The 15,313-nt window shown below is 48.7% G+C and overlaps 6 protein-coding genes across 6 annotated transcripts; 2 read left to right on the top strand and 4 right to left on the bottom strand.

Annotated features, from left to right (window-relative positions):
* Positions 1-831: 831 nt before the first annotated feature.
* On the top strand, positions 832-1,988 carry BDV27DRAFT_68712 (SDR family oxidoreductase). Its single transcript, XM_032077308.1, has 4 exons — positions 832-1,005; positions 1,067-1,314; positions 1,372-1,575; positions 1,639-1,988. The coding sequence occupies exons 1-4, from the start codon at positions 948-950 to the stop codon at positions 1,903-1,905; spliced, it is 777 nt and encodes a 258-aa protein (XP_031930710.1). The 5' UTR covers positions 832-947; the 3' UTR covers positions 1,906-1,988.
* BDV27DRAFT_68680 (putative C6 transcription factor) lies at positions 1,967-4,782 on the bottom strand. Its single transcript, XM_032077307.1, has 8 exons — positions 4,581-4,782; positions 4,498-4,521; positions 4,308-4,429; positions 3,783-4,258; positions 3,424-3,725; positions 2,944-3,375; positions 2,634-2,881; positions 1,967-2,570 (listed from the first exon to the last, which is right to left on the bottom strand). Exons 1-8 carry the CDS (start codon positions 4,635-4,637, stop codon positions 2,072-2,074), a joined length of 2,160 nt encoding a protein of 719 aa, XP_031930709.1. The 5' UTR covers positions 4,638-4,782; the 3' UTR covers positions 1,967-2,071.
* A 278-nt stretch (positions 4,783-5,060) lies between these two features.
* BDV27DRAFT_123618 (uncharacterized protein) lies at positions 5,061-7,470 on the bottom strand. The gene has a single exon (XM_032065909.1). It carries the CDS (start codon positions 7,408-7,410, stop codon positions 5,455-5,457), a length of 1,956 nt encoding a protein of 651 aa, XP_031930708.1. The 5' UTR covers positions 7,411-7,470; the 3' UTR covers positions 5,061-5,454.
* A 1,232-nt stretch (positions 7,471-8,702) lies between these two features.
* BDV27DRAFT_142645 (SNARE domain protein) lies at positions 8,703-10,889 on the top strand (the record flags this gene model as incomplete). The annotated part of the gene is made up of 3 exons (XM_032069979.1): positions 8,703-9,607; positions 10,073-10,728; positions 10,813-10,889. The coding sequence occupies 3 exons, from the start codon at positions 8,703-8,705 to the stop codon at positions 10,887-10,889; spliced, it is 1,638 nt and encodes a 545-aa protein (XP_031930707.1).
* BDV27DRAFT_123611 (histone chaperone napB) lies at positions 10,722-12,600 on the bottom strand. Its single transcript, XM_032065908.1, has 3 exons — positions 11,992-12,600; positions 11,122-11,937; positions 10,722-11,071 (listed from the first exon to the last, which is right to left on the bottom strand). The coding sequence occupies exons 1-3, from the start codon at positions 12,110-12,112 to the stop codon at positions 10,962-10,964; spliced, it is 1,047 nt and encodes a 348-aa protein (XP_031930706.1). The 5' UTR covers positions 12,113-12,600; the 3' UTR covers positions 10,722-10,961.
* Positions 12,601-13,699: 1,099 nt separating this feature from the next.
* Positions 13,700-15,221, bottom strand: BDV27DRAFT_68642 (NmrA family NAD(P)-binding protein). Its single transcript, XM_032077306.1, has 2 exons — positions 14,417-15,221; positions 13,700-14,352 (listed from the first exon to the last, which is right to left on the bottom strand). Exons 1-2 carry the CDS (start codon positions 15,055-15,057, stop codon positions 13,938-13,940), a joined length of 1,056 nt encoding a protein of 351 aa, XP_031930705.1. The 5' UTR covers positions 15,058-15,221; the 3' UTR covers positions 13,700-13,937.
* Between the last annotated feature and the right edge of the window lie 92 nt (positions 15,222-15,313).

Genomic DNA, 15,313 nt, shown 5'->3' with positions numbered 1-15,313 from the left:
TATTCTTCCTTTCTTCTCCCTTGCTCACTCGGTGAGAAAGGATGAATGTCTGGAATCTGACAGATAGTTCTGAATCCTTCCTCTCATTGAGTAGGGGTAGAGTTGCCAAGCTATACACACACACACACACACACATTATGAAGCAGAACGCAGAGAGCACTTAACCCTAACTTACACTCCCTATACTAACTCCATTTCACCACAACACAAGGCGCCTCACCCAATTTTACCCGAGAAAGCTAGCAATGAATAGCATGTATCCCTCGATCTGAGAATGTGTAACAGGCTACGAAATAGCAGTTATACTGACTGCAGGCATCCATCTTACGAGTGCAGTCTCTTCAACCATTATCTCGATTTCAAATGATTAGGCTATCTTGTCTCTAGCCCTTGTCATTATGGATAGTGCGAGGCAACGTCAAATATCGGACTCGGACACGGCCCGAGATGATTATTTGAACGCCCGGGGTGGTCGTGTGTTGTATTGATTTCGTTGTGAAGAGTTATTTATGTTCTGGTGTTTCTTTTTGAGTCAAGGAACTATTGGGTGTAAGTATACAACGGTAACTAGAATATCAACTCTACGCCATGTGATGATGTTGGGTCTATGCATCAGCTGGAAGAATTGTTGATTATCTAAGGGATATATTTCACGCGGGGGAAATGGATTATTCTGCCCAGAATCCATCCATATGGACTCCCTCCTCCCGTTAGGTCTGGGGGGTAAGATAAATCAATGCGGAGAGGTGGAGAGTTCGTCCAATGGGTGCGATGCAATAAAAGCGTTCGGCATTCGTACCGCACCTCCGCATTTTCACCCCTCCTTGTCCCTCGGATAACTCTGCGTAGCGACCAGTATATCTTCTCTTGTATTCTTATGATTGTCAATTAAGATCCCTAAGCATTTTCATTCTCTCTCAAGAAAACATCATATACTATATTAAAACATGACGAGACAGTTGACTCCCGGTGCGCGGTTGCAGGGCAAGGTTGCTATTGTTACGGGTACATTGTTCCTATTCCTATTATTCGTGGCGTGGGATGCATCTCGCTAATAATGAATCAGGTGGTGGTTCGGGCTTTGGTGCTGCGATTGCCCGTCGATTCGGCGAGGAGGGGGCTAAGGTGATTATCACCGATATCAATGCAGAGGGGGGACAGAAAGTCGCCGCTCAGAATCCGGAGAGTCTGGTCTTTCAGCAGATGGATGTCACCAAGGCTGAGGATTGGACGACCGTTATGGATCTGGCATTTTCAAAATTCGGAAGACTGGATATCTTAGTTAACAATGCTGGGATAACTTATCGGAACAAGGTATATATGGATCGAGACCGGAATTATCGCTGAGGCGTGTCCGCTGATTCGCAGTAGCCAACGGCCGAAGTCACCGAAGAGGAATGGGAGCGTGTCTTCAACGTGAACGTTAAAGGAATCTTCCTCGGCTCTCAGGCCTTGGTGACTCGTTTAATGGAACAGGGCCAGGGCGGTTCGATGATCAATATTTCGTCTACTGGTGCGTCGCGGCCGCGGCCGGGGTTGGTCTGGTACAATGCCTCTAAGGGAGCGGTGTCGAATGTAAGATCTCCTTTTGACTCCGTGGACTTCTGCGCGAGTCTGGCAGTTGGCTAACCCGAACAGGCTACGAAAGGTCTCGCAGCTGAGTATGGTCCTCACAATATCCGCGTCAATACCGTTAGCCCCCTTCTATCAGGAACCGGCCTGTTTTCCATGTTTACCGGGATGCCTGATACGCCTGAGAACCGCGAGAAGTTTATCGGGAATGTGCCGCTGGGCCGTTTGACAGATCCTGATGATGTTGCAAACATGTGTCTATACTTAGCTAGCGATGAGGGCAGTTTCATAAACGGAGCAGAGATGATTGTCGATGGAGGGAAGTGTATCTAGTTACTACCTCCGTCCTCTCTTGGTATCTTACTGAATAATTATTCCTGAGCATTCAACCCAAGCAATACATGTTGAAAGGTGTAACAAGCATGGATGTCGGGAGGTGCTACACGCTGTGTCAATGTCAGGGCATACATCGGCACCAAAATACGGCATGTACACAATTTCACGACCATGCAGAAGGATCAAAAAGTGATAGATCCTCCTCTAAGAGTCCCATCATATGTTGGTTTCCCGAGAACCAGCTGCCCAATGTAGTCGGGGGCATAGTGTTATGGAATCCTTGACCTTCGACTCCTTCGCTCAAGCCTTGGGGGATAGGTCCTGGCACAGGAACAGGACCATTCCATCGGACATCACCGGCTTCGGGCTGTGTAGGCGCTAAGCCAAGAGCACTCAGATAAACATCAAATTCTTGGCCCACGGACGCCAGATCTTCGTTCTCTTGCGTCTGGGCCTGCGCTTTTGCCTCGACATATAATCTCGCAACATTGCTGAGGACCTGGCAGAGCCGGTGCATTTTTGCAATAGCCTCCGACAACGAACAGTTGGGCTGGAGCGAATTGACAAAATCTTCCAGACGTATCAGGTCTGAATAGGACGAAGACTCAATAATATGGCAAAACAGAACGATGAACGGCACGAATGGTGAGTACATTATCGTCCTGTTTATATAATTAGCTATTCGCAATGACACTAAAACTAAAAGTAATATGTTCCACTCATACCAGTGTAGGTACGAACACTTGACGTCGTTACTTCTGTTGCCTTCCTCCATCATCGTCATGCAACTTTGGTGTAGTTCCAGTGTCACTCGTGCTGTCTCAATACATTCGTCTATGAAGGCACTCCGACTATCCGCAGCTGCAGGGATAGCTCTGTATATTAGAGTCAACACAGACAGGCGGCAGACTTCATCCGACTTGAGGTAAATCTCATCAAGTGCAGAGAGGTTCGCGAATTTCGGGCTGGCCTTCTACCTAGTTTCAGCCTTGTACCAATACAACATAATAGTTTAGTCCACTTTTGGAAGCATACCTTGATTGGCTCTTCAACGCTCGTTTGCATCTCTGCTGCTAATTGACGGGCGTATGACGCCCTTTCGTTTGCAGGTTTACGCAGGGCTGTAGGGCTGTAGAGCATCTCGTACACCTTACCCTGGATTCTAGCTAAATTAATCCATAGCGGATAGATAGTTCTCCACGGCTCGAGGCCTCCATGAAGTTCAATTGTTGTTGGCACAGATATGTCATAATCCTGTATAGATGATGCGCGGCCTAGCCGCAGCGAAAGGGCTTTCTCAGTGACATAAACTGACCAAAATAGACAGCGCTTATTTTGCTTCACGGGTTGACTGTCGTTCTCCATTGATGAAGCTCGATGATAACCGAGCGTCTGACACAGCCGAAATGCGGTTGACGTCAACGCCAAAGCCAAGGAGGGTTTCGAGATTTCAATTGCGTGAATAGCCTAGATGATCAGTATCTCCAACAGATCATCTATAATGCGCGAACTTACTCCCATGGTAAGCGCTTCTATTGACTCCATTGTTGCAGGCATCAAAAGATTCAGGTTCGCTAGACCTGTCTCAAGGTTAACACGACAGAGGTCGTGATATTTATCATAGATCTCTCGTTTTGTGGCGTCGCTTTCTGAGAAGCTAATTTCACTAAAAATATATACCAAGCAGGCATTTACCACGATGAACGTAGCGTCAGAGTACTCCTCGGTGGCAAAGTACACCTGGCGGCACTTCTCGAAAAGACTGTCCGCTGTTATAAAAGGGAAGAACCCTAGCAAGATAGTTTTTGTAGGGTCCTCTGTTGATAGCCAGTTAGAAAACGCCATTGTCTATGGGAGCATACAGCCTATAGTACCTTTCAATCGGCGCAACAGGGGTAAAACAACCTGTACAGGAGGCATGTTCAGATTCCGCAGTCCTGATCTCGGTATAGCCTTTTGGTTAGGGAAGCGAACGTCTCGTGAGGAAGGATGAGCCTGATAATCCTGCATGTTGACAAGCTGCTTGAGCGTCGATAGGGCAGTGTTGATCGTTGGACTGGAGAGTTGCAGCGCGCTGCGTGAGACCGCTGTCTCCAGAAACTGACTCGCATAAGCCGAATGGGCTGCAAGAGACGAATTGCCCTCGAATGCCGGGCCAGACTCGTGTTGGTCTAACGTGGCGTTGATGTCAGATGCAAGTCCAGAAGCAGACGGAGTCATCTGTCCTGAATCTGGAGTTGCATGGAAGCAAGTGTCGGCAGGAGTACTAGAGGTAATTGTAGACTTCACGTCCCGAAGGACTTGTTCTATGCTGGACAGGCGATCTTCGATCAAGTCAATTTTCTTTTCACTGGGGAAGTCAGAATGGCTCCACTTTCGACTGCGTGGGACACGCCTACTATTGATCGGAGATTAGGACTCGTCTCCGTGGCTCACGAGGCTTTTGGCCTGCGCCTGTGGTGCGACAGAGAATCTGCGAACTACGGCAATTAGAGCAGGGCGACCGTTTGTCACATCGTATCTAACCGGCATGATTAATTAGTTGGGCCCTAAGCCTATAAATGTCTACCGTTTGCCGACGCAGTATACCTTCCTAAGACGACATTGGTCACACTGGACTGTTAGTCTGATTGTTATGCTAAGTAATGCATCCTATGCAAGCGGTCACTCACTGCACGCCGAGTGGGAAGAGACTCCCTGCTATCACTCTCGGGGCCCTCGGGTTCCATTTCTGGGCGTCAATTAGTGTGGTATAACCAAAGGAGGATATTGTATGCGAGTAACACTAATGTCCCACTGGGTAGGGGCTGTTGGAAGAATGTCATGACGAAGGTCTGATGGGGAAGTCAAATACCGTTTCGGATTCCGCGGAACCCGAAGGAACCAGAAGGCAACTACAAAACGTACTCCGTCCCGGATACTGTTATGTATCTTTTAATACTGCATAGTTGGTCGGTCTAGCCAACAGTATATTAGAGTCTATCCTAGTATTTAAAATAAAAATCAATAATATAGATTAAAGGAGCTATTCATTAACTTAGAAGAAGACGTTGAACGTTGCCATTTCGGGCGGCCTGTCTGCTGTTATCTTTTTAAGTAGGAAATACCAATGCAGTCATACCGAAGGCCCTCTTTTTGGCGATGGCCAGACTCATCATTGTATTGTCTATACCAAATTTACGTCCCACGGTATGATTCATGCAGATTGTCTAGTATCCTCTAAATGTTTTCTGCCTTCTTCCTCTCTGCTTAAGCAGTAATTTTATTACCAACAGTAAGCAGGTTACACCACGTCATAAAAATCTATCTCATCGGTAATCGTCATACATAAACCCAGACAGTTATCGACTTAAACAAGGTCTAGATTGCTGGGCGACGCGAGTCATCCACATATGCCAAGTCTAAACAGACTACATCTGAGGTCTTGATTCCTGGTTCCGTATCGTCCCATTGACTTCAAGCAACGAAGCATAGTCTGAAAGGGTTCGAAGCGCACGGGAAGCAAATGCGGTAATCAGGATATTTATCGATTAAGATCCACGAATCTCACTTTTTAATACCGATGACGGCCAGATTCCTTGGACTTACGCTATAATCGAACACGGGCTCAACCCAGCAGTCCTTGACACCGTCATGTTCACGCAGGAATTGCCATCGGTCAACCACGATAATGGCTTCAACCAAAGATGAACTATAGGCCATCAAGCTCCACACGATGCCGAGGTACTTCCTCATGTGCCAGTACTTTTCCACGTAGTCATTTAGCTCTTCTTCGGTGATATCGGCCATGCCTGCTTTCACTTTCTCGCCGTTATGGGGATCCCGGCTAAGCTTCACCACGGCAGCACGAGCATATGCAGGGAAGGAAGCAAAAGCGGACTTTCGCAAGGAGCCGACAATGAGAGGGTTTCCCGCTTCACCGGAATCCAAAGACTCTGCGCCGTACAGTTCTTTCGGGATGGAAGGCTTTGCCACAACCCCACGGTCTACCAGGACTTTCTGGAGGAGAGACCGATAGAAGTGCCGGGTGAAGAAATTCTCGCTGTCTTCCCTGCCCCAGTTATAGGGTGCCTGAACAGCCATAGACCTTGCAGTAATGTTCAGCTTCACACCTCTTCCACTGTCATGCTCATAGTCTTCCAGACGTTTCGACATTGGAAAGCCGTGTGGGTCATACGCGACGGCATCCTTCGTCAGGCGAGGGTGCATGGTTCGAAGGATAGGAAGTTTGTATGTAGCAGGGCCGAGTCTTTCGGTCATCAGGTTATAGCAGCAACCAATCATGGCAATAGCTTTCACGGACGGGTTCAGAACTAAAGACTGAACGCCATGATGAAGCAGATTTCCGCAGGAATGTAAGGAAACAACCATAACCCGGGCATCATTCGGCTTTACATTGCTTTCCTGCTCGGCGCTCGTTGAGTTTTCGGCGGGCGCAACAGACGGTGGCTCAATCACGTCCTTTATGATAGGTTCCAGGTACCCATTCTTAATGTCGTGTTCAATATAATCCATCGTACCTCTGGGCTGATTGGACTCCTGTTTTTTAGCCGCCAAAGCCATCGCTTTCTTATTGGGATCGTTCTTATGTGGAGCCGAGCCGATCTCATCGGGCGCGATACTAATGTCACGGAAGACGTTTATCATAGCAACATCCTCCTCGTCCACGTCTCGATTTGCGCTGTCATCGGGGGTTACGTTCTCCGCTCCTTCTGATTCACGGGGGAAAGCATTCTGGTCTACCGTCACAGGTCCCTCTGCTTCCTCGCAATCTTTACAAGCGGCCTTCTTATTATATAGTCTAATCATTTTCTTCTCCTTTAGTTTCGCAAAGATATCGAAACCCATCGCGCCATTGATGAATTGATGTTTTCTTTCAATAGCAATAATGTGCTGGTTGTATGGAGGGCTAGCAAGGGTCCGCCCAAGATAGCTTTGGCCGGACCCAAAATCCACGACGTGGGTTATGTTCTCGCCCCGCTGCTCATCCGCAGTTGCGCACAGGGAATCGACATATCTCGAAAAGTGTGCTACCTCATGGTACTTCTTGACATTCATCCCCACCGCAATGTGTCTCGGTATTGTTGGTTTCCCAGGTTGTGGGGGCCGGAATTCTCTACCCAAACTAAGCCGTCGGATCTGCTGGAGGTACTCTAAGAGATCTGTCGGAGGTAAGGGAGCTCCCCCCCATTCCTGTCGTGGCTTCGGGTTGCCTCCATCTGTCGCTAGATCCTTGCTCTGATCTAGGAGGGGCTGGAGATCTTCCCTCAGAAATAAGTCGAGGAGGTCCTGGATATCATGATGTTCAAAGAACGCTCGCCAATGCTCCGGCAGAAGCGACGTATAGAGATCCGGTTCGCGCGTCAGAAAGTCTAAGATATGCACGCCGCCGCAAAGGTGGCGGAAGATGTCGGATGAGGTAGCGAAGGACAGAAGGGCGTCGACGTAGGCATCGGGATCAGTCCACTCTTCGGTGAGTGGAAGAGTTTTGGGTCGTGGCATGCGTTCGTTCGACCGTCACAGAGTGCGAAAAGGAAAACAGGGAACCAAAAAAAAAAAAAATGGCGCAACCCAAAAGCGCTAAAGAGAGTATAACGAATAAGAAACGGTAGATAAAAAGACAGTCAAAGATGTCACAAGGAATGTTGAAGGCCGAGAAGATAGAATAATTCCAGAATTTTTTAATTGTTTAATTTTTTTTTTTCTCTTTTGGTAGAGGGGTAAAAGTTTGAACGAGTTCGGTTTAGGCCCGTTACGAGCTCCACCACCGCGGATCTGCGGAATCCAGAGTATGGGGTATGGAGAGCAGGTGTGGAGGTTCGTTTCTCACCCAACCCGACACCATCGGGAATCCTCCTGACACCAACGGTGGGCTCCTGGACTCCCCTGAAATCTCGATCACTTGCTTGGTTGGATTCTGGTGCATAATGACGAAGCCCACAGTGACAGCAATGGGGGCCAGACTATTGGCGATAGTGGCCCATGAGACCTGCTGATCTTAACTTTTAGGTCAATATTGGTGTGCTGCTATCCTATATTAAACAGCCACTAACATCAAATTTCCTCGGGCTAAGAATGGAGCTGCCCGACCGGTTTCGGATTTTAGCATATATAGAGTGAACAAAACTGCGCTGGCAGTTCGCAACGCTCGCGATAGGTTATTTCGCTCTGCCATCTCATAAACGTGAGCGTACTGCGCTCACTGAAGAAAGGAGATATCCCAGGTCAGGCAAGGGGTCTCACCACGTATGATATACTCCTCTCTCCTGACCAGTCCATTTACTTTGTTCAATTATTGTCTCCTGCATCCTGCAGGCTCAGCCTCGCGATCTGCGAAATTACAACAGGCACGCAGATGATTCTCTGCCAACGCGTCACACCGTCGAGAGCTTAATTATATATATGCGGCAATTTTATTCCCCTTGCTGTTAAAGAAATATAAGCAATAGATTCCTCGGCATAAATTAATGATCGATATCTGAAACTGTCACGCGACTCACTCAGTTAGAGCACAAAGCATCTACAGAATTATGGTAAGTAAACACGATGGCTGAGAACGTATTATTCTGTAGTTTGTCATAGAGGTTCCCAGGCACTTGCTGACCCACCTTATATTCACCTAGATAATAACTTCGAAGACGAAGCAGAGGCAGAGGCCCTTAGGCTCCATTCCCGATGTGCTTTTTCAAATCATTATCAATGGAGATATTGGTGTAGTGTTGACACTCTGTTTGGTAAACAAGGCAACCTATGAAGCTATCAAATTGCTTGAACCACACATTTGCCGATGGTTAATGCGAAGCCATGGCATCAGCATATTTGACCCTGTGCTCACTCTGAACCCGCGGACTGGTGAACAGAGAAGACTAACGGTACACAATCTTGCGGGATTTCTTGAGCGCCAGGACATTGCACACAAGCTAGCGTGCCAGATTGTCCCCTCAGTATGGGGTCCCTTCTCAGACGAGGAAAGCCCAAAGATGGACTATCAAGCAGAAAAACGGCTCGTTCAGCGACTAGAGCGAGGGCTATACGTGCTTTTCCACATGGCCGATATTGCTCGTGACACATACAAAACAAAGCAAAAGATAAACCCTCTGGTTCCGGACGTTACCGGGCGCCTATTGGTGCTTACTAGGATGCTGGAAGAGTACCACGACATCCCGCGAAACAAACGTCGCCTAACGTCCTTTCAAGAGTATGCCAGCCACGCTTATACAGTCTTAAAGTGGGGCTATAGAGAAGTAGACATCGGCAGGAGGCGGCTCAAATTCAGAGGTTACCTTGATGAGCAGACAGAGATCGACTTCCACGCCACACTTCGAATGCTGCGGGAGCTTATAGAGGGGATGCTTCTCCGACATGGTCCCAGAGAGTGGCATCGGGATGCGAGGAATGAGTACAGCGTTATCTCATGGTTTCTGCTGAAGCAATCGCCACAGTCCCTAGCAAAACTCCTCCTGAGCCCTCAGGATGAGTGCTGTGGTCTTGAGGAGAAAGCTTCTGATTCCGATGTAAGAAAATGTCAATTCTCAGACCCACTCGATAGCTACTGGCAAGCCTGGAAGAATGTCCCAAAACTGGGCTGTCAGACTTGTGACTGCAAGCGACGAGTGAGGAGCTGGAGTGTGAAACCAGCATTGATTGATGATCGAGGCCGACAATATAACCGCGCTGCGGAGAAGTATTTGAAAGACATGTGGACTCAAAGACACGTTGACCTTCACCAAGTGTTTAAGATGGGCTATTTCAACATTGTTTTATAATGACTAGATGAACGACAATTAGTTTCCTATACCAGAATGAAAATATGAACCGAGAGTTAATGAAATGAACGGTCATCAGAGCTGTAAAGCAAGGGAGGAGATGAGGCCCCACCGCCTTCCCATAACACCGCCTCTGTTTACCGCTTCTACCACCGCCTGGCATCCACCTGTATTGTCCTCGGAGTCCAGAACAAAGTATCATCATTCACAAGTTTCCAGTCCTTCGAGGCTACGGGAATTACCGTTCCATCATTAGTACTTTGAAATGATCTTTTCTTAGTGATAATACTGCGATATTATAACCATGGATCACGCCGATCCGTTCCTCCACGTTCAAGCGTCAGTCTCACTAGCTTTCCCCCTTTGACCAAGTAGCACGACGAGCTAACCCTTCATAGAGACGTCCTTGCGACGCTGCAAACAACAAGACCTCTCTTCTCATCGTATCTACGCATCAGGTCTCTCGCCAAATCCCCATCCAATCCCGAGCTTCAGCAAGCACGCTCGGAACTGGAGACGACGCTGACCGAACTCACTGCGGACTTGGATGATCTTGTCGAGAGTGTCCGTGCAATCGAACAAGATCCATACCGGTATGGCTTGGAGCTGGAAGAGGTTCAGCGCCGGCGAAAGCTGGTGAAAGATGTCGGTGGAGAGATTGAGCAAATGAGAGAGGAATTGCAAAAAGCCGTTACTAGTTCTGCGGCAACCGGCAGTGCTAGATCGGGTGCGCCCACTGGCAATTCGTCTTCGGGGCTACCCAATCCATCCGACTTTGACAATGTCCTCTCCCCGTCGGCAGATGATAGAGGGGATGATTACTATGCCGCTCTCGAACAGCAACGGCAGGTGGAACTGATGCACGAGCAAGACGAACAGTTAGATGGCGTCTTCCGCACCGTTGGCAACTTGCGACAACAGGCCGACGATATGGGGAGGGAGCTAGAGGAGCAAGCGGTCATGATAGGAGAGGTTGATACATTGGCCGACCGAGTAGGAGGCAAGTTACAGAGTGGAGTGTCAAAGATTAAATATATCGTGAGAAAGAACGAAGGTAGGTATTACTTCATTGTTTCGTCGCACCATCCCGCCCCTTATTATTTGCTTTTGATATCAAGGCTAACTGAATATTACATAGATACAATGTCCTCGTTTTGCATCGCCGTTCTCATTTTCGTGCTTGTCCTATTATTAATCCTGGTCATCGCCCTGTAAGAAACCAAGCAAAAAAGTTCAAAATACAAATCGTCATACGAATCAGTCGGTCAAAAAGATGATTTCACAGGCTTACACCTTGGTCTTCTTCTTGGGGCGTGTATCTTCCTCGTCTTCGTCATCCTCGTCTTCGTCTTCAAGGTCGCCCTCGAGTTCCTCGATATCCATCCCCTCATCGCGATCTTGACATCGTTAGAATATCTATTTCAAAGATTTGATGTGAACAACTTACTGAAAAGTTCGAGAGCATGGGGCCACAAATCGTCAGCAATAGCGATAGCAAGCTGCTCTCCGTCTGGGAAGACCTCAATGTCTTCGAATTCTTCGTCCTCCTCTTCTTCCTCATCCTCAACTGTCTCTCCTTTCGACAATTTGGCAAAGCGCTCGTCAGCTTGCTGGGTAGCGGCCTTCGACTCCTCTGCAGATACGTCGTTACCCCGGTAGCCGAAGAAGGCGAAGAAGCTTGCGCCTGCGGGGCTAAGGGGGAAATCCTCATCCTCATCCTCCTCCTGGTCGGCAGTCGTCTCCAGTTCAACAATCTTGTTCTTCAGCTTCTCCAACTCCGGGAGCTTCTTGCGGTCCTTTCCACCCTTCTCGGCCTCGGCCAGATCGCAAGCCGCGTCGAGCAAACCCTTGGTGAGATCCATATCCTTCTTCCACTGAATGCGAACCGGCTCGGAGACAAGACCCTCCCAGGACTTGGTCTTGCCATCGGCGGTCTTGACGGACCTCCTGCGCCAGTAGAGCTCCTTGACGAGCTTCTCGTTCTCGAAGAAAGGGTTTTCCTCGCCAGTGCGGAATTCAAAGGTCAAACGAATGCTGCGGGGCTCACCCTGGCCCTGCTCGTTAAGCTCGAATCGTTCCACTTTCAGGTTCTTGAGGGTAGAGCCTAGAGCGGCCGCGTCAGGGGTCATGATGTACTGATCGATCTCGCTGGGGGCATTGGCGAAGACGCGAACCCAGAAGTTCTCCTTGATCTCATCGTTTCCGTTGACGAAGGCATCACGCTCGTCGTACCAATCACGCATTTTTAGGGTGTTGTCACGAACTGCCAGGATTAGTTATACCGCGCAGCGCTCGATGCGATCGGTGCAAAACTTACGGCAATCGACGTCAATGCGAGAGCGCTTCTCTTCGAGGAAAGACATCTTCTTCAATTGCGCCTCGGTAGGCTCGGATCCCTGGAGGCGATCAAGCAACGAAGCTCCAAAGTCGGTGGACATGACGGCGACGAGGACCTAAGCTCGGTCGATTTAAAATGGCGAGAAAAGGGGTAAGAGAAGCTTTGAAGATACGATTCGGGGGGCAATTCTATGCGAAACCCGACGGGAAAAAATGGGGGGGAGATGATTGTAGAAGTAGGGAAGATAGATGGAGAAGACGCGATCAGAAATTTTTAAATTCTTCAAAAACTTTACTCCGCGCAGACGGACTATCGCAATTGCGCTCCCGTCTGGACTCGGCGTCTCAGGTCCAAGTCACCTGTTCACACTAACGCTGTCCGGCAGCAAGCACCCTTCGGCCAATCAGGAGCTGTCGAGCCTTGTTTCCGCTCCCATCCATCATCATATGTTACTAGATCCTAGTAATTTTCTATAGCTGTTCATGATTTTGTTGTATTGGTCTCCCTGACATTATTCGTCTGGTCAGCCTTTATTCATAATGTACATATGAGGTAGTCTCTAGACCCAGCATCTACAGTAAACTATCAGATGAAACAAAACAACAACAATACTATATATAGCACATACAAAGCTACCATTACCTTCAATTGCCATAAGTTTATATAGAAAAATCAGTGTCTCGGATAACCCAAGTCCAACACATAAATAAATACCGACTCAAATCCACCCTGATTTATATCCTCCCGGTAATGGAATAGCACTCCTTTCATACAACCAATGGCACCATAACCAGGAACGTTAGGTAACAACCCCTACTAGGTACCATCCAGAACAGGTGACAATATAAAGACCAATCATGCGAATGAATAGCAGGACCCAATCCATCGAGGCCCAGACAAGGTCACGTTGCCTTTTTATTTTTTGTTTTTCTTTTTTTGTTACTCCCCGATAAGCAGGATATACTTTAGGCTAAGTGGTTAGACTCTTCGATAGTTGATCTCTAAATTTACTGGTGACGTCGGAGTTTTAATTGAACTCCGGGTCTTGTCGCTGATCAACTCAGGGAGGTTGCTTAGTTGTAGTAGTATCTTGCTAAATGCGGGGAGATAAGGGACCGGGGGAAGTTTTCTTTTCTTTTTCTGCTTTCCCTTTAGGTTGAGGAGGATTCGCGTTAGTTTATTTCGACTTCATCCCATCTTTAGTATGCGGATTCTTGGTCGCAATGGGGTTTGCCATCGTCAATTCGCGGTATTAGCCATTCTCTCTATGAATCTTGCTAATCAACCTCCTCGCTGCTGCCTCACAAGGCAGGATCATGGTGGCCCAAGGCACTGGAACACACACACACACACACACACACACACACACATATATCTAACACTTCTCACATCCAATCAAAGATGGATTATAAATTTCAAATCATCAAACAGCCGCCGGTGTGAGTCGTAACACACGAGGGGAATAAGTAAAATAGACAGATAATAAAAGAAATGAAAGAAAAGAAATATAGCCAATCAATCAACTTTTGTGGCGGATGGGCCACTGGTCATCATGCTGCATGTCGTGACGTGCGTTTCATCCAACCGTACCATTCCAATCAAAACAAACCATTACTTTTTTTTCTGCCTTCTCGTCCGAGGTGAGATAAGAGCCGTGGAACCTTTTCATTTTTTTTGTTCCCCGCTCCATTAGGGTACTTTTCAACGATAAGACCCGGGCCGATTCGCCGTTAATGCTATTAATAAAAGAGAAAACAAGGGGTGACAGGGGAAAGAGTAAAACAGGAGGGGAGAGCGAAGGGGGCCTGCAAGCATATCGGACCAATCGTGGCGTGCTCCGATAGCGTCAGAAAGCCGCGATGTCTGTGCGACTGCCCCCTAAACCGGTTGGAGTGTATCTGACCGAGAGAAAAAAAATCTCCCAGTTACAGCATCCAGTCCAATCCGTTGGCCTCCTCTTCGATCGGAAAGACCTCGCGCGCATATTCTTCCATATCGCGCCAACCCTCCCACAGGTGCCGAGCCTCGTCGGTGACTCTCAGCGATACGACCCCTCCGGGACCCTGCATCATGCCAGCGCCGGCGCCTTTTCCATTGGCCGGGCCCAAGCCCTTGGGGGAACCTGCTGCGGGACTGGAGAATTCGGGCTGCGGGAAGTAAGGCGCATTGCACTGTCCAAAGACTTCCTCAATCGCCTCCAGCTGTTCTCGATATCCAGGAGGGATATTCACTTTGACCTCGACCTTAGGCACATGAACATAGTGGCACGGACGATTTAAGGCTCGTGAGAATGCTGCGCACACTTGGTTGGGGGAAAGAGTTTCAAAGGTCAGGGCAATTCTATGCTATTCTTAGCCTCGCACGCACGGCGAATTACGTCTGCTCCTGCAAGGGAAAAACTTACCGGTGGCCGTGCCATTTCTTGGGGCCATCCTTGAAAATCTGTAGCAGCGCCGGACCAACATCATGCTCCGCATCCAACCATGGCAACGGAGTGTCCGGGTCGAATGGTGCGTGCCATTCGAAGCTCCCATCGGGCATGAGTTCCATCTGGAAAAGCGGGTAGGGTAGACTGGTGAAGTTGTTGTTGTAAATTCCGGCGTAGACAAAGGTTGCCGGAAGTCCTAGTTGCCGGATGTAATTCTCGACAGTGAACTTGGGCGCCCATTGCGGTACGGGCAGCCAGGGTCCGTAAACCGAGTGATCTGGCATGCTGCTGTAGATGTAGTGTTGAATGGTTCCCGCCCGTTTGGCTGCATCAGCGAGCGCACGTCCGATTGCGACCTCATCGCCTGATTGTGACGTCGTATTGATGAAGGCCAGATTGGCTCCTTGAAAGAGGGCGTCCATCAGGGGTACATTGTCGAGCAAAGGACCTTGGAACAGGGTGACATTTGGTAGACTCTTCAGTTCCTCCGCAATGATACCTTTGAGTGAATGAATCTGAGCTCGTACATGATGGCCAACGGCGGAAGCAACGCGGATGAGGGAAGCGGCCTGTCGACCCGTCGCGTTCACGACGGCAATGGTCTTCTGTTGTGTCATTCGGGGCGGTACTGAGGAAGGAGAAGGAGGGGAGGGGGGCGAGAAGGAAAGAGGGGAGAAGAAGCGCGGGGAGAGACGGAGGTGCCGTAGTATGCGAAAGTGACTTTTGGAAAACCCCTCCGACGGTTGTTTAAAGGAAGAGAGGATATGCGGGGTAGAAAAGGACGCAGGTCGAAAGAGACGAGAGAGGCCAATGAAGAAGAAGGCGGCTCCGACAGAAAATCTGGAGTAAGTCTGGTGGAATCAGGAGCAAAAA

This window comes from Aspergillus caelatus (genome assembly GCF_009193585.1).
Source record: "Aspergillus caelatus strain CBS 763.97 unplaced genomic scaffold BDV27scaffold_33, whole genome shotgun sequence".
NCBI lineage: Eukaryota > Fungi > Ascomycota > Eurotiomycetes > Eurotiales > Aspergillaceae > Aspergillus > Aspergillus caelatus.
This window is presented reverse-complemented; position numbering and strand designations above follow the sequence as displayed.

Bases quoted from the DNA above. Each gene is read 5' to 3' on its own strand.
- BDV27DRAFT_68712 (XM_032077308.1), top strand. From the start codon at position 948: ATGACGAGACAGTTGACTCCCGGTGCGCGGTTGCAGGGCAAGGTTGCT. The intron at 1,006-1,066 runs GTACATTGTTCC...ATAATGAATCAG, and splicing joins CAAGGTTGCTATTGTTACGG to GTGGTGGTTCGGGCTTTGGT. The intron at 1,315-1,371 runs GTATATATGGAT...GATTCGCAGTAG, and splicing joins GGATAACTTATCGGAACAAG to CCAACGGCCGAAGTCACCGA.
- BDV27DRAFT_68680 (XM_032077307.1), bottom strand. From the start codon at position 4,637: ATGGAACCCGAGGGCCCCGAGAGTGATAGCAGGGAGTCTCTTCCCACT. The intron at 4,430-4,497 runs GTATACTGCGTC...CATGCCGGTTAG, and splicing joins ACCAATGTCGTCTTAGGAAG to ATACGATGTGACAAACGGTC. The intron at 2,882-2,943 runs GTATGCTTCCAA...GAAACTAGGTAG, and splicing joins GCGTTGAAGAGCCAATCAAG to AAGGCCAGCCCGAAATTCGC.
- BDV27DRAFT_123618 (XM_032065909.1), bottom strand. From the start codon at position 7,410: ATGCCACGACCCAAAACTCTTCCACTCACCGAAGAGTGGACTGATCCC.
- BDV27DRAFT_123611 (XM_032065908.1), bottom strand. From the start codon at position 12,112: ATGTCCACCGACTTTGGAGCTTCGTTGCTTGATCGCCTCCAGGGATCC. The intron at 11,938-11,991 runs GTAAGTTTTGCA...TAATCCTGGCAG, and splicing joins TCGCATTGACGTCGATTGCC to TTCGTGACAACACCCTAAAA. The intron at 11,072-11,121 runs GTAAGTTGTTCA...AACGATGTCAAG, and splicing joins CCATGCTCTCGAACTTTTCA to ATCGCGATGAGGGGATGGAT.
- BDV27DRAFT_68642 (XM_032077306.1), bottom strand. From the start codon at position 15,057: ATGACACAACAGAAGACCATTGCCGTCGTGAACGCGACGGGTCGACAG. The intron at 14,353-14,416 runs GTAAGTTTTTCC...AGAATAGCATAG, and splicing joins AAGAAATGGCACGGCCACCG to AATTGCCCTGACCTTTGAAA.